General features: G+C 44.4%; 1 protein-coding gene across 1 annotated transcript in view; it reads right to left on the bottom strand.

Moving 5' to 3' along the window:
• Positions 1 to 2,526: 2,526 nt before the first annotated feature.
• Positions 2,527 to 22,593, bottom strand: part of SCAI (suppressor of cancer cell invasion) — an 87,981-nt gene continuing 67,914 nt past the window's right edge. The window contains exons 13-18 of the mRNA XM_060250788.1: positions 13,803 to 13,902; positions 12,841 to 12,922; positions 7,660 to 7,732; positions 4,819 to 4,992; positions 4,541 to 4,641; positions 2,527 to 3,083 (exon numbers count right to left, since the gene is read on the bottom strand). Of these exons, the coding sequence (XP_060106771.1) occupies positions 2,934 to 3,083; positions 4,541 to 4,641; positions 4,819 to 4,992; positions 7,660 to 7,732; positions 12,841 to 12,922; positions 13,803 to 13,902 (680 nt within the window). The 3' untranslated portion in view covers positions 2,527 to 2,933. The remainder of the gene's footprint in view (positions 3,084 to 4,540; positions 4,642 to 4,818; positions 4,993 to 7,659; positions 7,733 to 12,840; positions 12,923 to 13,802; positions 13,903 to 22,593) is intronic.

Genomic DNA, 22,593 nt, shown 5'->3' with positions numbered 1-22,593 from the left:
AATAAACACAGGTGTTCTGTATTCCTAGGCAGTTTCCCCTATGACTAATGTGGAGTTTAAAGCTTACTCAGAGATATCAGTGTGGGGAGGGAGACTGAATTGGCACCAACATGTTACAGGGAAGCAAACAAGCTTTTTTATCACAGGCATAGCATCTGGTTGGTGAGCATGAGGTCACATTAGTTCAATTAATGCAACATTGGTCACAAAATTTAATCCACAAATCACTAGTATCTGGATAGTGATATAGTTTAATAAACTCAATGGCCAAATGCCATCTCTGAATCATGGACTCATGCAATCACAGTCTGAGCAACAGTATCCTGAATGATCCTACCCCAAATGGAATGAATTCTACTCTGCACCCTCTGTGTACATCTTTTTATTTTGTATACACTTGATTCTCAGACTATGCTATATATAAATATCTACAAATATACAGATTTATAGGCAGCACCCCTCCCCCCACCCCAACTGGCAGACAGAGTGCATACTGTACATTTAACACACACCACTTATCTACATTGTCATTTTAAAAAAGAAAACAGAAGTCCCCACCATATTTCAGGTACAAGGAGACCATGAGACCAAAGCACCACAGGAGAAAATGCACCAGTGCTTGTTACCAAACCTAGCCCACTTCAGGCTACTTTGCTATTAAACTACTCTGAAGTGCCAATTGAAAGTGAAGGCATTCTCAAGTCAAGCTATTAGGGTAGTAAAAGCTCTGCAAACTCTGTTCCCATTGCTTACGTCCCCATTGCACTTTATGCCCGACCTAAGGCACCTTTTATCATCACTCTTAAGCACTACCTTTCCCAGCTCTGCAGTGGACCTCAATCCCCCTTGTTCCCAAATTGCTGACCATTTCCTCTTATCTTGCGTAGTGGTTCAGATAGGTTTGCATGGCAGTCTGCTCAAAAATACCAAGCAAAGGCGTATTTACTTTAAGAGAATGCCCAGTTGGGGGTGGGGGAGACAAACAAACCTTGTTTCCACAGCTTCAGTTCAACCTCAGCTTTTTTGGGGGGGGGGGCACATTTCATATCGATCTCAGAGAAATCCTATCATATTATAAAATGCACTCACTAAAGTTAAAGGAGTGCTTGAATTGTGTGCTCACTCTGTTGGTTAAACCTGAATATACTGGACAATGGCCAACTGGAATCCAGGTCTGACAGCAATGTGATAATTAACACAAGAGGCTCACAGCAATCCATCCAGGACCATAGGAGCAACTGGAACAAGGAAATAAGAGGCCTCCACCATCAGTTGCCAGAACATCCCCACACCTTGTTTCTCTTATCTTGAAACTGTTTATATGCTAGGCTACAAAGCATGAACATCTTCCTTGGTATCAGTATTTTCACTGTACAAAGCACTTAACTGAAAACAGACTGAAAAGAAAAGAACATGCATAACATAACTTTGATGCCCTTAAGATGGTTGTGCTTTACTGTAGTTTTTGGGACAGGCCTCCTCATCTACAGCAATTGGTCACGTTGCAGCTCATCTTAAAGCTGGGCGCAGAGGACAATTTGAGAGCAGCACCCTTCCTCAGCATCCCTTTCCTCCCTCCACAAGCACTTCCATCCTCTCTGCTGTACTCCTAACATAGGGCTGATTTCCTGGCTGCTACCATTTGGCTTCTCAGCAGCTGCAGGGCCCCAGCAAATGCCCTCCTTCAATAGCTATGAGATTCCTGTAGCCCAAATAAGCACTTAAGGGCTCTGCTAGTAAAAGTACCATGCACCCCATGCTATTGTCTCATCCAAACTCTCGCAAGAAGATTTCACACTTCTCATAATGAGGGAGAAGTGAGCCTTTCTCACATCTGTAACAAGGATTAATTTTGAGCCGCCACAGAGGCCAGGCAGTGATTTATTTATTTTTTTTGCCACACTACAACATGAATTTGTGTTATTAGTCATGAAACAAGGATGAACAGCTCTCTTGGATCTAGAGGAATGCCATGAAAGATTCTCTCACAGTCAAAGTGTGGCAGTGGAAATTCAAAGCAGCTCCTTGCCATGTGTCCTTGTGCAGGGAAAGGCTGGTATTTTCCATTCCTAGGCATGACTCTGGCCAAAGCTGGGGAATGGTACTCGTTTTGTGTGGTGGAGGAAGGCAGTTCTTCCTTGAGCAATTCAGAATCCAAACTGACTGGTCCTAACCATCCTCCTGAGGCAGAAGGATCATGGCTCTGCAAGAGGCACAGAGGGTGGTCCAGTAAAGAGCTGGGGGGCAATTTCTTGACCTGGTGATATGCCCTAAACCAGTTATTTCAGGCCCAAAAGGGATGTCCTGCATTCTTAGCCAGCAAGTGACTTAGCTTTATATCAGAATATGGAATCTGCTGGGAACACTACATTTTCTGGGATCACTCCAGCATCCCTTTAGATATGATGCTCCCTCTTGAGTTGATTGAGTGTATTGTCTTGAAAGACTTGTTTATTGCTATCGCTGCTTTGCAGGGTGTGGTTCCACCATTCACATTTTTAATCCAGAATCTTTGGGGACAAAAGATCATTTTCTTCTTGGACTTTTTTTTTTGCTTCCAATTGTTTTTTAAAAATTGTACAAAAATAAAGAATTTCCACACACATGGCCTAAAAGTGATAGCATTTAAATACTTAGCATCATTTGTGATATGGTTAGTTTCAACCATTAAAATCAAAATTTAAAACCAGGGGATATCTTTAGTCTTAAAATTTTAAAAGATGCAGAAGGGTTTAGTATACAAAATTGACCCATACAGAATGGAACAGCTGTGCCTACAGCCATTTTATTTTTTAAAAAAATAATCATAAATTTAAAAATAAAAATCAAGTAAATTCCTTTTGTGGATCTTCACATTAGAAAACTGCACCATTTCAAAAGCCTGTGACCAGGAACACCCCTCTGCAGTAAGAAAGCTGGAACACATTTCCACTTTAATAATCATCAAGGGTGGTTTCCAGGAACACGTTTCGGACATCCAGCATGGAAGCCAACTCCAAAATGTGCTTTTGGAGATGTGGATTCTCCACAGTTTCGTCCCTTGGCAGCTGGGGATAGGATTCTGGATAATTTCTAGTTTCTTGCTATGGAAAGAAGGGAGAACAGAAGACAGAACAGCGTTTTAATAAGCCAGTATAGCCATCAAACAGAAGGGAAACACATTTCATTACACAGAGCTGACTGCTGCTCCACATAGGCTTTGAAACTGTTCTCCACAACTCATATGCATCTGCCAAGTCAAGAATAAGAAACTGAGAAGGAAAAGGCCAGGGAATGGATACAAGGTCACATCAAGATGTGGTGATGTCTTTGGTGCTCTTGAAAATGAAGATTTTCTGTTATGCCTTCCACACAGTGGGAAAAATGAACCAAACATCCATTTGTTTCAACTATAGGTTAAGGAACATACAGATGTATATGTAAAGTGCCATCAAGTCACAGCTGACTTATGACAACCCCATACAAATACATACACAGAAATCTAGAAGCATCCCTCCATCTTGCCACATTCTGAAACACTTTACAGTTGTTTGTTTAAAATGCTTAAAGTATCAATTAACATCCAGTGAAATATTCCAGACACACATGTTTATAGACTGGAAATCAAAGAGTTACTTTAAGCACAAGTAAGGAGCTGGAATGCACAGTAGGATTTTTAAAGTTTTGTTTTGATCAGCAAGACCCCAAGTCATATCACAATGCCTTTGCAGTTTCAAGAGAAGTCTGCTGTTGGGGAGTGGTAGTTTCAACAACTCAAAACCCATTTTAATATCAAAACAAGCTGATGGTTAAATCCTAGCTATTTCTTTCCCCAGTTTTGGCAAAAGGTTCCTTCAGCTCTGGACTTGGTAAATTTTCTCACTAGTTAACTTTAGCAACATTAAAAGGTAAAGGTGCAAGCACCAGCCATTTCCAACTCTGGGGTGACGTTGCTTTCACAATGTTTTCACAGCAGACTTTTTACGGGGTGGTTTGCCATTGCCTTCCCCAGTCATCTACACTGTCCCCCAGCAAGCTGGGTACTCATTTTACTGACCTCGGAAGGATGGAAGGCTGAGTCAACCTGAGCCAGCTACCTGAAACCAGATTCCGCTGGGATTGAACTCAGGTCGTGAGCAGAGAGTTCAGACTGCAGTACTGCAGCTTTACCACTCTGCGCCACGGAGCTCTTTTAGCAACATTACACACCCTGATATTTGAACCAGTAATTATTCTGTAGTATATATACAATGATCAACAACAGTAGCTGCAAATGGTTTCAGTGCTTTTGGCAGAGACCATATGTTATTGGAGTTAGATGAAGTGACTGTAGAAGTATCTGCCACCAGGAAGAAAGAGCAATCAGGCAAATGCTTTAACCTCTGAGCAAACCCTAGCTGGAGCTAAGCAGAAGCACAACCCATACAAGAATACCTTCTTCCACTGATGGAGAACTGAAGTTTATAAGCACAGAAGAAAGCCTTTTGTGTATTTGTGTATGCACAACAGTCTATCAATGAACCATGCTGAACGAAAAAGACGACAGAGTTTCCTGGCATACCCGGAAGATTTTGTGCATCCTCAGGGTGGCTGAGCAGAAGATGAATCTTGTTAGAAGTAAGCGAAGGAATTCATCTCCAAAAAATTGGAGAAAGGCTTGATCTGCAGAGGAGAAAAAAGATGGCACGTATAGAAAGCTGAATTCAGAAAGGCTCTTTATAAATTTCTGAAAGAAAGACATGGGACTGCAGTGCTTCCTGTCTCCCCAACCTGAGACACTGCACTTAAAAACAGCTGTTAACTATTTTCAGCTGCAAAACTCCTTCCATCGAAGCATACCTATGGAACGGGAATGAGTCAGCAACTGTGCAATATCCCGATTGATTTTTCGAAGGTACTCATGACACTTGTCCCACAGTCCTCTGCGCATGCTTGATAATCCAGAGACAAATAGGAATGCCATTAATGGGTTGTTCAGAAAGAAGGTGAAGAGGCTACCTCGTTGGGATTGATCTAGAAGTCAACAGAAGAATGACAACATGACATGCTTGGCATACAAAACAGGAGAGACTGTCACTCATAGTAGAAGCCCTGCAGCTGTCACTGAAATGTGGAGAAATGCCATTTAAAAATCTCCCACCACTAGATAAAAGTAATATTTCATAAAAAAGGCTAAACAGACTCTCCCCACCCCGATTTGCATGAAACTCATCTTTCTTCTATTTTGTGTGCAACAAGTCTCTTTGGTACAGTTAACCATGGAACTTGCTACAGTGGGCAATTTTTATTTCTTTAGCAGCATAACCTATTGTATCATGAATGCTCAAGCTGGGTAAGAAATGTAAATTCCCTAAAAAAGACAAAAAAAGATTCCATCCATTTTGCTGAAATTCCATACCACTTCCATTATCTTACATTGAAACCCAGAGTCCTGATCAATTAGTTAGGTCAGGAGTGGCCAACAATAGCTCTCCAGATGTTTTTTTGCCTACAACTCTCATCAGCCCCAGCCAGCATGGCCAATGGCTGGGGCTTATGGGAGTTGTAGGCAAAAATCATCTGGAGAGCTACTGTTGGCCACCCCTGAGTTAGGTTACTAGGAGGACAGCCACAGAAAATGTATAATATTAGCATGTTAGCATCAAATGGTACAGGCACCATTGCCCCAGTGAGGAAGGAAGCACAATACCTTCATGGAATAGATCCCAATCCCACTCTCAAACACAAAAATTCTCTTAACCACCATTAGCACCCCAGTTATTCTCTACAATGAAAGCTGTTCCTTCAACTTCCACTAGCTCTTAGCTGCATTCATATATCTGAGACTAAGCAGAACAAGGGAAAGGAAAGGTCACTGGATTTAAGGCTATAATCAGTAGGCACATCACCCTTTCTCATCCTGCTGGAGACATTCACAGCTGTTGTTTTTAAAGGTAAGTTCTATTATTTTCAGTAATTCTCTGGAAAAGTTTAGTATTTTCACAGGGACAACACTTTTTTTTTCATCTGAAAGCCTTTCAGCACATAATAGAACTTACCTCAAAAGCCAAAAGAGTGAAGGTCTCCAGCTTCTCATGCATTCACTGCTGACCATCACCTTCCTGTGTCACAAATTATGTCACCAGACTGGACTTCATGCTGGGAAAGGGGCAGCTCTCTCAGAGAGAGACACACCAGAACCATTTACAGTTTATAGGGACTGGAAAAACGGGTTGGAAAGTTAATAGATATAGAGAGCTTTCACTGAGCAAATATTTAGCTCCCTAATCAGATGATCACTAGTCACTGCAGAGAGTCCCATTAAAGTCAGGCCAGACATCTTACAACAGCTTCCATTATGAGGCAGCACATCATTTCTTTAGCTATCCAAACCTAAAAGCCCCTGGAAGCATGCCACTCCAATTCCCTTTGAGATGCATGACCCTTGCACTTTCACAGTAAAGATGCTTCTGAAGGTAGATGCCCTGGAAAGTAGAATATATATACACACACACACACACTCTTCCTTCAGACGCACCTGCTACCATTTGTCTCACACTGTGCAATGTATCTTATGGAAAGTCTGTAGCCATGAAGAAGCCTCCTACAGAAATGACATGTTCCGGCTTTCTTTTTCTCCACCCAAAACTATTTTTGCTTTGGTTTTCTCTCTCAGTGGAAATGTGTGTGTGTCATGGTGGACTATTCTCTTGCCTCACCACCCCTGATTTTTCTTAAAAGCTTTTAACATTGTCCAAATTAACCACTTCAGCCATAGGCCAACATGCACACATTTGTTGAATGAGTATATCTGATCGGCTACCATCCAGCAGCAGTGCTATGGGGCCTGGTCTGAGGCTGATGACCTCGAGCTCTTTCTTGTACTCCTAGTAATTTCAGAAAGCGTAACTGGCAGTGCAGCCCTTGAATATTCTACCAATGTATATTCTACAAGAATTAGTCTGCTGCAGCCAGAATAACCAAGAATCTAGTGGTATCTCAAGGACTAAGGAATTTGTTGATGCACAAGCTTTTTGAGAGCTAATGCCCATTTCATCAGATGCACTAATTTCTGCAATTCTGGTGCTGCAACAGAGAGTGATGACAGCCCAACTACAGTTTGCTCAAACTTAGGCACTCCTGCCAGTGGGATATGACAAAGACTGTGCCAGAGTAGCTTCCTCAAATGCTCAGGGCACATTTGCTATTTATTTATGGTATTTTTGTATTTAAGTGTGTGTGCCCCTGGAAATCATTGCAACTTCTGGTGACTGACTTCTACTGGGGGCCCTTGGAGAACATTCAGAGGTGTGGCTGAATAAAGCCTGCCCCTGTTCTCCCAACTGCTGATATTTCAAGGAAGTCTCCCATCCAAGTATTTGCCAGAGTCAAGGCTGCTTAGTTTCCAAGATATGATAAGATTGGGCTTGCCTGGGCTATCCAGAGCAAGGCAAGGGTGCACGTTTTAGTTTCAGTGGTAAATTTCAGTTACAACAAGCATGTTCATGAGCTGTTTACCGCAAACTACCAGAAGACACAGGGTACTCTGCTCATCATGGCTCAGAGACCCAAGCAAAAAAAAAAAAGTGCTTTTGCAGGCTTTTATCTGCAAAGCTAACACCACTATTAATTTGCACTGTTAAATACAGGATTTTAGCAAGTGACTGAGATCCTGCTATGGAGGACAAACACCTTCCCTACCTTGCAACGCCTTTGGATATGTTGTAGGCGAAAGTAGGCACACCAATGGTTGTCCAAATAAGTTTGTGAAATTCTGGAAGAGAGCAGATTGAAGACATACAGATTTTCAGCAATCTGAGAACAACGGTGAAGATAAGGAAGTGTGAACCTGATCTAGAAGGGTGGTTTTAAGAGCTCCATATAAATTGCTTTATAAAAGGGGCAGGCTGTAAGCAGGGATGACCATGATCCAGGAAAACACAGTTCACAATTAAAATGTGGATCCTCAGCCAAGGAACCCACTAACTAAGCCCCTCTGCTCAGCATGAACTGAGAAATGGGGTGGCTCAGAGCTCTGAGTCCACCTAACACCCCAAGCCCCAGCAGGAGAAAGGAATTACAGTCAGGAGGGAAATGTGCTCTGCTAGTCTGCTTTTAACAAGTTCTCTGACTTTCTGTGTAACTGTGAACAGCTGACAGAGGAGAGGGTATGGAGCTGAGAGTATATATAGCATTCTAATCCCCTAGAGCAGAACGGGAACTCTGTTATTGGCAGCCAGCAATGCTGGTTAAGCTTTGGAGAGCTCCTATCAATGTTTCCAAGACCTATGTTTCCTATCAATGTTTCCAAGAAAATTCCACTCTCCTTCCTACATCGCCTTGGAGTTTTATAGTTTAACTGAGTGAAAACAGCCTGATTAGAAATGTATCAATTCACAAACTGCCAAGGGCTACACAAAAGTAGTTTTAACTGTCATGACTGCCAGATGCCTTTCCACAAACACTGCTTTGCGAACCATGAACAGGCCAACATTTGTGGCAAACTTTAGTTTTTGAGCTGGTGCACGCCCATCCCTAGCTGTAAGTATAAAGATAAGCAAACATTAAGAATGTGTCTTAGTTATTTAGAAGACATACTGCCGAATACTTCTCAAATGGCAAGTGCATATGTAGTCAGTACTGGGTCCTTTCCCAGATTAGAGCTCCCCAGGCAGTTTTATCACTAACAAGGTGCTAAATTTCTGGCATGACTGTCTACATACTCTCTTCCTCTAGCCTTTTGGAAAAGCAGACTCGAGAGCATATCCACAAATCAAGAGATAGATAGGAAATGAAAGACAAATGAAACAAGGTAACATTAGCAATGATGCAGACATGCCCTTATGGTAAATTCTACAATTTAAAAAAACCCACAAACTTTTACAGCAACTTTTAAAATCTGTTATGTTGCCCACTTTTTTGAAGAAGCTGTCATTTTCTAAGCACCTCAGCTTTGACATTAATTAGTGTTTTGATGGTACTAGGATATGGAGAGACAGAGGAGACACAATCATGACAGTTAAAACTACTTTCAGATTTCATTAAACAAGCAGATATACATTTGATTGAACACCTTTGCTAAGATATAAGAACGTAAGAGAAGTCATGTTGGATCAGGCCAATGGCCCATCCAGTCCAAGACTTGTCACACAGTGGCCAAAAAAATCAGGTGCCATCAGGAGGTTCATCAGTTGGGCCAGAACACTAGAAGCCCTCCCATTGTTGCCTCTCCCAAGCACCAAGAATACAGAGCATCACTGCCCAGACAGAGTTCCAACAATAGGCTGTAGCTAATAGCCACTGATGGACCTCTGCTCCATATGTTTATCTAATCCTCTCTTGAAACTGGCTATGCTTGTAGCCGCCACCACCCCCTGTGGCAGCGAATTCCACATGTTAATCACCCTTTGGGTGAAGAAGCACTTCCTTTTATCCGGTCTAACCTGACTGCTCAGCAATTTCATTGAATGTCCAAGAGTTCTTGTATTTTGAGAAAGGGAGAAAAGTACTTCTTTCTCTACCTTCTCTATCCCATGCATAATCTTGTAAACCTCTATTGTGTTACCCCTCAGTCAACATTTCTCCAAGCTAAAGAGCCCCAAGGATTTTATCCTTTCTTCATAGGGAAAGTGTTCCAACCCTTTAATCATTCTAGCTGCCCTTTTCTGGACTTCTTTCCAATGCTATAATATCTTTTTTGATGTGCAGTGACCAGAATTGTACACAGTACTTCCAATGAGGCCACACCATCAATTTTTACAGGGGCATTATGATACTGGCTGATTTGTTTCCAATTCCCTTCCTAATAATTCCCAGCATAGCATTGGCCTTTTTTATTGCAGTCGCACACTGTCTCAACATTTTCATTACCTACCATGACCCCAAGATCTCTCTCCACCAGGTCATACCACATCAACTTGTATTTATAGTTAGGATTTTTGGTCCCAATGTGCATTACTTTGCACTTGGACACGTTGAACTTCATATGCCCTGTTGACGCCCACTCACCCATCCTCAACAGATCCCTTTGGAGTACCTCACAATCCTCTCTGGTTTTCACCACCCTGAACAATTTAGTGTCATCCATAAACGTAGCCACTTCATTGCTTACTCCCAACTCCAAATCATTAATGAACAAGTTAAAAAGCATTGGACCCAGATCTGAGCCCTGCGGCATATAAAGAGAACCAAGCATCTGTTTTCTGTGTCTGACAGTATAACAGGTAAGCACCACCAACAAATTCATGGAAGAATTTTCCCGCTGGTCTCTCACTTTCTCCTCCAGCTTCTTATTCTTGCATTTCTGTCCCCTGCCCTCCTGTGTCCTACTCTTCCCTGTACCTTTTGTTCCCCTCTTGCTGCATCTTCCTTTCCTCTTCCCACAACTCAAGTCCCTGCTTTTCTTCCTCTCAGCTTTATGTCTTCATCCAGCACCACCACTTCCTCTTGCTCCTTGAACCAGCTATCCAGAGGCTGCCAGCCCTTCCAGCCTAAAAACTATCAAGCACTTGGTCCACTGCCTCCCCAACTGGTCTCTTCTGAACCTTCTGCCAGTAGCAGCTGCTGCCTTTCATCACAATCTCTGCTACCAGACCCTTTTTCTTCCCTGGCCCTGGAGTTCACTATAGAAGTCCCAAGAAAGCAGCTGAGTTTTTTTTGTAATAACACCTTTGATGGACTTTAAATTCCTGTATGCTTTAACAAATATTCAGATTTTTTCCCTGAAATTTCCCCCTAGTTTTATCTGGGCCCATTTTGCACATTTTTGACCCACACCCTCAGGGTCCAGGTGACAACATTAGAAGTTTATATAGTGTGCAATTCACATTATAGACAGTAAAGAATAAAGTTCAGCTTTCAGCATGTTGTAGCCTGGCAGGAAATTATCATCAATATTTTTAATTCTTTAACATATCTGGATACTTAAATCCAGAAACTGGAGACCAGGACAGACAAGACAAATTTTTCTACAAAATTTGAGAAAAGTCCCAGGGTTTGCTGAAAAATATGAAATCCAAAACACACAAATATACAAGAGGGAGAGTTTTTTAAAAACCCAAAATAATAAAAACAGCACCTGTAGTTTTAACAAATGCCTTCAGTGGCTATTGCTAAACAATCACAATAGTATTATCAGCAGAAGCCTTGGTTGCAATTAGTAAAAGGCAGGGGGAGGGGCCTTTCCAGGGCTGTTTTGGCCTTTGAGGGAGGATTCGTCAGGACCACGACCAGCAGGGAACAGAGGGAGACTTGATATCACACAACTTGCATGACTCACCCAGGACTGGCTGCTTGCTACTGTTCAACAGCAGCAACCCCCACAAAAGCCAGTCTCCACAGTGGTTGAAATTTGACTAGGGTCTGGAAGACCCAGGCTTGAATCACTGCTCTGTCATGGGAGCTCACTGAGTAACCTAGGTCAGTTACATATTCTCTGCCTAACTTGGTTCACAGGCTTGTTGTGAGGACAAAATGGAGGAGGGAATGATATGAGCTGTTTTGGGTCTCTATCATGGATAAAGGGGTTACAGATTAAATAAGTATAACTGAAGATGAGGGACAGACAAGAAGTAGGTTGGTGGGTGGGTGTGAAGGAGAGAAGAAAGCAGGGAAAGGCGAAGGTATGGCAGTTATGCCAGGAGGAAGGAAAGAGGAAATCATTGGGGGAAAGGGATACAGGGGAGAGGTATCCCCAGCAAGTCCTTGGAGGTTACCTGATGTGCAACAGTGCCCTGTCCTAGAGTTAGCACTTTACAACTTGGCCACAGTTTTCCCAGGACAAGGCTGCCAGCAGGAGGGAAGGAGAAAAATCAGAAGATGGGAGGACACATAAAGGTAGGTTGGCTGGTGGGTAGGAAGGAGAGAACAGGAAAAAGGGAGAGCCTTTCAGGTAAGGGAAAGAGGAAACAGTGGGAAGGGGGAAATGAGATGCCCTCTGAAAGTCCTCGCAGGTCTCTTGCTCATTCCCTTTAACAGCCAGGGTAGTAGAGTGCTTTTCAGTAGTGCGCCACAACAGGGACATCTACAGAATATGTTTTCTGTGTACTTGGGGGATACCTCAGATGCAAAAATATTACTTTGTAAACTCTCTTCCCTTTTAAGAAGTCCAAACAGCAGCTTGATGGAGAAGTGAGTGTGCTCATTGCTTTCTAGAAGGCAGCTGAATGTCAGTTGAGAGGAGAGGGAGAAAAGCTAGGAGATGGGAAAATTAGAATCTGAGTGGGTGGTATCCTTGAGGGAAGATTTGGGTTGATAGGGGAATTGCCCATTCATTCATCCCTCTATGATTTCTTGTGCACATCCTCCCATTTTCCCATCCAGAAGAGGTTACCACCTCCTAAGATGATCCTCATAGCAGAAAAGGTAATTGAAGCAGTCCTAGGTCAGCATGGAAAAGCATATAAACTACTTAGTTTCTATCCAAAATTCAAACTCTTCCAAAGGTTTCAATTCCACTAAAATTCATTTAGTTAATTCCTACTTAGCTTGTTAAATGGCTAATGGGGATACCTTGGCATGCCACTCACTATACCAGGGTTGGGGCTCTTCAAAGGTACTGCCATTATCCATGGATTAACACTGTACTGCATTACACATCACATGAGAGTCAGGGAGAGGGTCAGAATAAGACTTAACTCAAAATCTGGAAGTGGGTACAAAAACCCAAGTGATTTTTAACAATGGGCACCAGGTCTTTACACTTGAGAAAAATCTGAGCCCATGCTAGACTGTTCCTCCACAAAATAATGCAAGAACCACAGGGGACAGCAAATGGAGCACTAGAATGCCACATCCAGAAAATGTGAATTCCAAGACCTTAGACTTATTTCTTTTGTAAGCACAGAGGCTCTCCTGAGGCACCTTACTTGGTAGGGGCCTTACCTTGTAGGCAACACTGTTAGATGAGTCCACTATGATAAACATGGGTTTCCTGGTGAAAGGATAGAGATCTCCAGGGTGCAGACTAGAGAAAAACAAGAAATATTCAGAGGTACACTGCAAATCCAGAAAAAGATGCAAGCATTTTACACATGTTCTACTTTCCCTTAGTTATGCATATGATTCTTCCCAAAGAGGAAAACCAGCAAGAATGTTATACAACAAAAAAACCAGCAAGAAAACCTGCAAGAATGTTATGCAACACTCCATTTCCTGTTAGGCAAACAGTAAACAAACCAAACAAATAAACAGGATTGCTCTATTCTCCTTTGCAATGAATTAAGATTCCTGTCCCTGGTTTTAAGACTCATGAGTGACCAGAAATACAATTCCTGGGCTTAGTGCTTTTAAACCACAATCACCCTGGAGTGAACACTAGACTTGTTGTATGTCCCACAGAAATGAAATAGTTTATCCAGGATGCATCCACCCAAACTTGCTGGCTAAAAAGCCTGGTCCATCATAACGTTCTCCAGGGATCTCTCCTCCCACTGCCCCCAAGGTACTTGAAGTATACACAAACCCACACAGACCCCTGCTCACATGTTTGCAATTTAAGCATGTTATGGGTGTGAATTCAGACAGTCTTGCATGGGTGTGAATTTGGCATGCATGGGTGTGAATTTGGACAATCTTTCTAGCTATCATACAGCTCCTGTTAAATCCTGTTGGAAATTTGACATACATTTCTTTGTGCATAGAAATACCTTTTGGACAGATCCCAGTCTCAAACAGAAAAATACAGGGGGCAGGTAAAATGTACATGAACACCAACAGTTTAAGGCAGATCATAAGAGATGGCCTCACAGCAGTTTTTTTTTAAAGTATGCTTAACATATGAGAGAATATTTTATTAAGTGCAGAAGGCTGCCGGAAACCTCCTCTTCTAGGAGCCAGCTACTCACCAATGCATCTCTTTGTATGACTGGTTCCGCTTGTGGATGCCATCCCCATTTATAACATCCCGGTTGCTGTTTGTCAGGACACCCCCAAAATCATAGGGACCTACAAATAATGACACAGGAGCCAAGATGAGCAGCAGCAACACAGTGAGGCCAACAATGAAACAAACACGGCATGTGAGAAACAGTGCCAGCTGGGAGAAAAGCATAATTTGTAAAAGTTGGCCAATTGTAGTTGGACAACTGGCTTGTCAACGTAAGCTAAAACAACTTCTACATTTCAACTTAGTAATGCAATGAATCCCCTCTGTTCTGTAATGCTGGATTTTGGAAAACAGAAAACAAGGTAAGGTTACTGCATCTCTTTATAATCTCTACCATAACCTTGATTAAACACAAGATAACATTGCCAGGTTGAGGTTGCTGACCATCCTGCTTTAGGTTATATAGCATCAAAAAGGTACCTAAAGCTATTAGAGGCTGCTTTAATGAGAGCCGTGTTTATTTCATATAGGAAAGACTGATACATCCAGTATTTAAAACCACCACTACCAAAATAGTCAAGAGCTAGAATTCATCCTTCTAACACATCAACAGGAACCTTTCCAGAGTTAGCAGTCACAGCCACCACCACGGCAAAAGCAATACAGAGCTGCTGGAGGTGTGCACTTTGGAAAGCTCCAAAATGAAGAACTAACTTGTGGATAGACCTGCTCTTGGTAACAGCCATGTATTCAGTCTTACAGGCCCAGCTTAACAACTGCCTAAGGGGATTTGCTTTCCAAAACAAGTAGATGCAGTTTTCACAGTGGCTTTACACTTAGCCACTGGTTCCCAATGGAGATGTACAGATCACATTGTTTCTTTGCTAGAGAGCTACTTAGCTGGCTTTACAGTCCAATCCTATGCAGGTTTACAAAGAAGTCAAGTCCCACTAAATTCCATAAGACTTGCTCCCAAATAAGTGTCCACAAGATTGCACCTTCAGGGTTAATTCTCACAATCAACTGGCGATGAAAGGAGCTAGTTACTTTATGAACATACCTTTATAAATAGATAATTCACTAGCCATTTCAACCCAGTATTAGGACTAATGACAGAATCATAGGGTCAAGTTTACACAAAAGGCATCCCTCATCCTCAGGGATCCCACTAGTGACTAGTGGATAATCAAGAGGCAAAGTTATCCATGATGACTGATTAAGTGATGGCTGATTAAGTGAAAGCTGACAGCAGCAGTCACATGTTTATGTTAAGAGCCAATTATAATTGGATATCAACTCACTCAAATTCACTCAGACCAAAGCCTGATAATAAGAATAATCCTCAAGTCTTGCAAATGTAACATAAAGATGGGCCAAGAGGTGCAGTTAAGCCAAGCTTCAAGATGAATTTCTTGAACTCAAAGCTTGGCAGCATATCTCAATCTCCATTTTAAAAATGTTTTCCCTTGATACTTGCAGAGTTTTGACTTCAAAACTCAGCTGTTCTGTTACTCAAAGATCTTTGCCGCTGTAAAAGCGGGAGATCTCCAGGCCCCACTTGGAGGCTGGCAACTCTAGCAGGTGTGATGCATGAGAATCATGCAAGAGAGACCAGGGAGTTACAACCAATGGAAGAAAAGCAAGAAGCTGTGATTGGAGGCCCATTCTGATAGCACAAAGTTCTATATAGTTCCTCTGCTGGCTTCCAAAATATTCCCAGATGAGGAATGCTTTTAAAAATTCTTGAGGTGATATTTTTGGTACACCCAGATCGTGCACAGGAATCCAGCAGGTTAACTTCACTTTTTAAAAAATAAAGTAGAAACACAAGAAACTTCCATCAATATACCCTCTGCTTCGAACTGGAAATGCTTTAATACCTTTCAGTTTTGATTCAAGGTAATTTGTGCCATCAACATTTAAAGCTCCTAGGTTAAAAGGGCAAGTGCAATCAGCACTTCTGTTGCTTTTTTACAGATGAAGTACTACACTGAATGGACTTCTGTCATAATTCAAAGCAATTTGCATGATTTCCCATATAATCAAAGAGAACAGTGACTGTTGCGTTATGCTGCATCTTCAGGTATCTTTTCCAAATCCAAGACAACTAGAAGACTGAGACTCACTTGGATGGTGATTTTCTATGTTCCTGGTTGGGTGCAACACTCAACAGGGAGAACAGGAAGCATACCAAGGAAAGAAGTTCCTCTTTCCCACCAAGTCACTACCACCAAATACAGCACAGAAGGTCAGTCAAATTGACTGCTTTACCTGAACTGGCCCCATACTGGGTGTCAAGAGTCACTCCATCTTGTTCCTCTTGCCATGTGTATTCAATTGTACAATGCTAGGCTGTGCTTCAATGCTATGCTGCGCTTACTATGCCTTTGATATAACTGTAACTTGTTGCTAATCTGGAGGGAGGATGGCATATCTGGGAATTGGCTAGTTGCTAGGTAACCAAGGGCAAGAGCTGGAGGAGATGCGAACCATGAACTGATAGCGAGCACCCGCAGTGATGACAGCTTTGCAAAAAAACCCACTTTTGCTTGGCACACTTTGGCTTGAATTATAATGGTCAGGGCAAAGGTTTATAAGTTGGGGGAAATGACAGAGAGGTCAGTTCCGACAACGCGTGTGTATGCCCATGAAGCTGGAATAAAGATCTTGAACTTCAACAGTCTTTTCCTTGACTCTGGGTCTGACATTTTGTCAGAACTCCCTTTTCAACCTGGCCTAGCCTAACCCCAGACTCACAATGGCTGGAGAACAGGACCAGGCTATGGGGACTACTAAACCGAACGGTGAGGAAGAACCCAAGCCTGAAGGTCTGTGGGTCACTCCGGTTACCGTGACGGTGCGGAGGAAAGACTGGGGCTCCATGGATTTCCAGGAGAGTATTATCAGAGATCTGAGAGAGGACCCCCAGCAGCACCACCGACTTTCGGGATTGCAAAGCTCCTACCACCCGTGGGGGTTCCAGGGTGACGAAAGTCGAGGGGAGGACCCCTGGTCTGGCGGGCCGGGGGACGCGACTGTGGAGTGGATGCAAGAAGCTTTAGCCACTCAAAGCACCCAACTCTGGGAAGAAATGCAAGCCATGCATGCCTTCATGATCCAAGAGATGCAGGACCTTGTCTGGCAAATGTGAGTGATGGGAGAACGGATCACAGCTGCACCCCCCCTTGCAACCAGCCCCTGAAGGGGGGGAAAGACCGCTGATTCCAGCTGTGGAGGAAGGCCCTGCAGAAGGCAAACAACCCGTGGGTGGCGACCAGGTGCCACAACGTCAACCTGAGCCGGAGAAACCAGTGGCGGTGCCCGGGGGGCCCCTGAGTAAGTGAAGCGAGATTTGATGGGGATCCATCAGAGCTAGCCTACTTCATTGTGACGAGGGAACCTCAGCATCTGGGCCCTTAATTTCCCGATGGAGCAGTCGTGAGTAGTGTACACTGGCAGCTGCTTCCGAGGCCTGGCGGTCCAGTGGTATGTCACCCTACTTGAGAAGCGATCCCCTGCACTGAGCTAGGCCACGGACCTCCTGAGGGCTCTACACTGCCACTTTGAAAACCCTCTATAGGAGACCAATGCAATAGCGGCACTACGACCTGAAGCAGGGCGCTGGATCAGTCCGAGAGTACCTCAGCGAGTTCAGGGAGGTGAACTCCAAAGTCCAGTGATGGGACAACAGGGCCAGGATCAAGCAATTCAAGAGGGGCCTCAACTCTCACATATATGGAGAAGCCCTGAAACTGGGGGAGCCATGAGACCTGGTCGGGAGGACCCAGCTAGCTTCCGAAATAGAAGATCGCAACAAGATGATTGCTCTCCATAAGAAACAACAAGCGCCCCCCACCACCACCACCAAGAAGCACGGGAGAAGACACCCCGACCCAATCTACCCAAGTGTGCCCCTGAACAGCTGTCACATGAGGAGCGTGACCAGAGAGCCAAAGCGAAGTTGTGCTTCAAGTGCCGGGGGGGGGGGGGCTGGGAATCACATCGCCAGCGAATGCCCCAGCAAGCCAAGGAGCTGCGGATCTCCACACCTCTCAAGGTGAAGGCTAAGGAGAAAACCGCCAGCAGCAGAGCCCCAACGGCCAAGTCGGTAGTCCTGCAGTTCCCCGAGCCAGTCCCCAAGGAGTCCAAGGAGGAGGACAGAGAGGCCCAGTTGCTGGGAAATGACCCAGACCTGCTGTGAGGAATGCGCAACAGCAGGTCAGAGCCACGGCCGTGCCACTATGGGTGAGATTGTCCAGGACTTTGTATTATGTATCTAAAACACTAGTAAACCCTGTTACGAAACGATTTTCTTGCATCAGGGCCCTAATGGACTCAGGATGCTTCAAAGATTTACTATCCTCGAGCTTTGTGGAAGCGCTAGGATTAAAGACGGTGCCTCTGCAAGAATCCTATATATTTGAACAAATGGACGGGAACCCAATGAAGGGGGAGCCGTGTAGAACGGGGACTCAAGTGTGCGCCTTAGGGGTGGGGGAGCGTTGGGAACCTCACATGTTCATTATAGCCCCGGCCGCCAAGTTCCAAGCCGTCCTCAGCCTGGAGTGGCTAGCCAATCACGACCTGCTGGTCCAGTGGAGCGGGAGCGCCATTTACTTCTTGGATCTGGTGTGCGAGAGTCACTGGTGGAATAAAAAATGGGGCCCACGCCCCCTCCCCAGCTTGAGAAACTTTGCATCACCAAAGTTGAACTGCCCAGTCTGCCTCCCAAGTATAGAGACTTGCAAAAGGTGTTTGATGCCCAAGAAGCGGATGAGCTCCCCCCCCCCACCCCACAGATCCACTGACTGTGCTTTGAACTGGTGGAGGGAGAGCCACTTCCCAAAGCCAAGCTATATTCAATGAGTCAGGGGGAGAGGGAGGAGCTGCAGAGATTCCTGAACTCAACCTGCGTAGGGGGTTCATAAGACCCGCCAAGTCCCCCCATGCCACTCTGATGGTATTTAAAAAGAAAAAAGACAGCAGTTTACGGCTTTGTACTGACTTTCGCGGCTTGAACGCGATCTCCATGAGTAATGCGTACCCCTCCCCCTCATACGGGATCTCTTAGGGGAGGTGTCCCAAAAGAAAATCTTTACTAAACTTGACCTCAGAGATGCATACTTCCGGGTGCGCATCAATGACGGGGACGAGTGGAAAACAGCCTTCAACACATCCCTGGGCCAATACGAGTACTAGGTCATGCCGTTCGGTCTTAAGGGAGCGCCAGGGGTATTCATGAACTTAATCAATGAAGTATTGCATAAATACCTATATAAGGGAGTGGTCTGTTACCTGGATGATGTTTTGATATACTCACAAGACCTGCCCTCGCACATCGAGTTGGTAAGGGAGGTACTACAAACACCGTACAAGCACAAGTTATTTGCCAAACTGTCCAAGTGTGAGTTCCACAAGACAGAGCTTGACTTTTCGGGATACTGGATTTCCACAGGGGGCCTGGGAATGGATCCTACTAAAGTACAAGCCGTGGCTGAGTGGGAGCCCCCTTGAACCCGTAAACAACTCCAGAGTTTTCTTGGGTTCGCAAATTTTAATAGGGGGTTCATCAATAACTTTACTGAGATCACCCTACCCCTCACAGAACTGTTGAAAACCAAGGGGAAGGGACTGCAAGCCACTAAGGGCAGCTCTAGCCTCCTGTGGACAGGGGAGTGCCAAAAGGCTTTTGATGAACTTAAGCCGCGGTTCACCTCTGAGCCCTGCCTAATACACCCTGATGAAAACAAAAGGTTTGTGGTCCAATGTGATGCGAGTGACGTCGCCCGCGCAGCTGTGTTACTCCAGGAGGGGCCAGATGGCCAATTGCACCCCTGCGCATACTTGTCCCAAAAGTTCAGCCTGGCGGAACGCAACTGGTCAGTGTGGGACAAGGAAGCCTCCGCCATCAAACTGGCCCTAGAAAAGTGGAGGCACTACCTAGAAGGGGTGTGGGAACCATTCGAGTTCTGGACAGATCATAAAAACCTGGCCGCCCTCATTGCCACCCGCAATCTCAACAATAAGCAAGTAAGGTGGGCGGGGCTATTTCAGCGGTTCAATTTTAAGCTGGGGCACATCCCCGGGAAACTGAACTTTTTGGCAGATGCGATAGCAAGAGGGAGGAGGTTATTGACTCACTGTTCACGCCCTCCCAACTAAGCACACTGGTAACCACGTGTGCACAGAACTGGAAGGAAAAGGAGCCTCCTGACGGGCTCCTAGCTGAACTGAAACAAGCTTTCCTCGACAGTCCCCCGGAGGAGGATTTACAGTTAACAAAAGCAGAGGATAGGTTTTGGCGTCGAGGAGAGAAACTCTACATGCCCCCCTCGTTATGTAGACGAGTGATCTAGAGGGCGCACGACTCCAAACTGGGAGGGCATTTTGGGTTTGTAAAGATAGTCCATTTGATTCAGCAACAATTCTGGTGGCCAGGATTGCGTAAGGATGTGGGAGAATATACAACAGGGTGCCCCATCGGGGCATTTGCAACCGCTTCCCCCTGCCTCGCGCCCCTGGGAATGCATTTTCATGGACTTCATAACCGACTTACCCCCCTCGATTGGGAAGACAGTGATCTGGGTGGTAGTGGACACTTTTTCTAAACAGGCTCATTTCGTGCTGTGTAAGCAACTCCCCTCGGCCAAGCAGCTGGCTCAATTATTTATCCAGCACGTCTTTGGACTACACGCCTTCCCTGCTAAGGTAATCTCCGACCGCGGCCCACAATTCGTTGCTAAATTTTGGTCGCACCTCTGTGAACTAGAGGGAACGGAACAAGGGCTCGGCTCAGCCTACCATCCACAGATGGACGGACAGATGGAACACACCAATGTGGTGCTTGAACAGTTCTTACGTTGCTATACATCCTTCCAATTGGGTGACTCTACTACACTTTGCAGAGTATGCTTACAACAACAGCGTACATAGCGCCACTAAAGTGAGCCCCTTCCAAGCGGTGTATGGATATGAAAGCAAACCACTCCCTGAACTTGCCTCCCCCCTCGTCAGCCCCCGCAAATGGTGGCAAAGGATAGCGGGAGGCTGGGAAATTATTACTAAGCAACTGCAGAGGACACAAGAAGCCTACAAAACTCAATATGACAAAAAGCACTCTGAACTGTGCGACTTAGCCGTGGGAGATAAGGTGTACATTTTGACCAAACACTTGCCTAATGCGCAAAACTGCAAAAAATTGGGGATGAAATATTTGGGACCTTTCCCAATCAAAAGGATTATAAATAAGGTAACTGCTGAACTGGAACTGCCAAAAAACTGTTAACATGTCCACCCTTGTTTCCATGCTAGCTACTTGAAGAAGGACGCTGGACCCTCACGTTGGCACCCCCAAACAGAACCACCACCCCCGACTCTGTTTCATGGTCAGATTCATCATGAAATCCTTGATGCCAAGATCAAACATGGTAAATTGTTCTATCTCATCAAATGGACTCATTTCCCACTAAGTCAGGCCGAGTGGGTCAGTTCCAGAAATACCAACTGCAAGACTTTAATTAAAGACTTTTACAACAAACATCCTAATAAACCCTGGGGAAAGGGGTTTGGGGGGGGGCAGAATGTCAAGAGTCACTCCATCTTGTTCCTCTTATCATGTATATTTTACTGTACAATACTTTGTTCAACTGCTTCGGACCAACACGGCTGCCCGCTTTGATATAACTGTAACTTGTTGCTTATCTGGAGAGAGGATGGCATATCTGGGAATTGGCTAGTTGCTAGACAACCAAGGGCAAGAGCTGGAGGAGATGCGAACCATGAACTGATAGCAAGCACCTGCAGTGATGAGAGCTTTGCAAAAAACCCCCACAAAACCTCCGCTTTTGCTTGGCGCACTTTGGCTTGAATTATAATGGTCAGGGCAACGGTTTATAAATTGGGGGAACTGACAGAGGGGTCAGTTCCGACAACGCGTGTGTATGCCCATGAAGCTAGAATAAAGATCTTGAACTTCAACTGTCTTTTCCTTGACTCTGGGTCTGACACTGGGTCCTGTTAGATATATGGCTTGCAGGGATCAGCATGGGCTGAAGCACTTCTGTCACTTGGAATGGGGGCAACTGGGATTGCTGGAGCAGTGAAACTGATCCCTTAAACTAAGCTGTCTAGAGGGCCTTTAAAGGCACACAGACATCACCTGGAACCAAGAGAGGCAAAGGAAATCTAGGAGGCTCTCCAAAAGACAGTGATGGAACATTCATTCTGCAGTACATTAAGAAAAAAAGAAGACATGCAGGAAATGTACACAATAACATAAGCCATAGGAGGGTTACAGATCTGCCTCCAAAGCACACAGAAGATTCCAACACCAATCAACTTTTTAAAAAACCTGTAACAAGACATTTACAGGTTTCTTTTCAGTGAAAGTATCTGGAAAGGTTTATGAATCATGCAAAGAAGATGGAACAAGCATGCATTTTATAAAGGAATGCAAGTATTAAGTGGATGGAGTGAATCTCATCTGACTTTTGTTTGGGAAGATTTCTTCATGTAATGCAAACATGATTATCTTGGGAACCAAATCATTGCAGTTTGTTTGATCTGGACAGTCAGTGTATTTTTAGTTTACTTTTTAAAGATGGCAGTTGCATCCCAGTATTTGGCCAAGTTAGACAGGTCGGAAGGAAAGTGGGGTGGAGGGAAGTTACCAAAGTCATGACAAGGGCTTGAATTGTCATGGTAACAGGCAGAGAAGGAGTAACATCTATCTTTTTAATGCCCTTTTCAAGCGCAGCCACCCTCTGGCCATGCTTGGATGTTACTAACACTGCTTAACTGTTTTGTGTTCA

Source organism: Heteronotia binoei, chromosome 12, assembly GCF_032191835.1.
Source record: "Heteronotia binoei isolate CCM8104 ecotype False Entrance Well chromosome 12, APGP_CSIRO_Hbin_v1, whole genome shotgun sequence".
Classification (NCBI taxonomy): Eukaryota; Metazoa; Chordata; class Lepidosauria; order Squamata; family Gekkonidae; genus Heteronotia; species Heteronotia binoei.
Note: the sequence above shows the minus strand (reverse complement) of the source record. Positions and strands in the feature narration are given on the sequence as shown.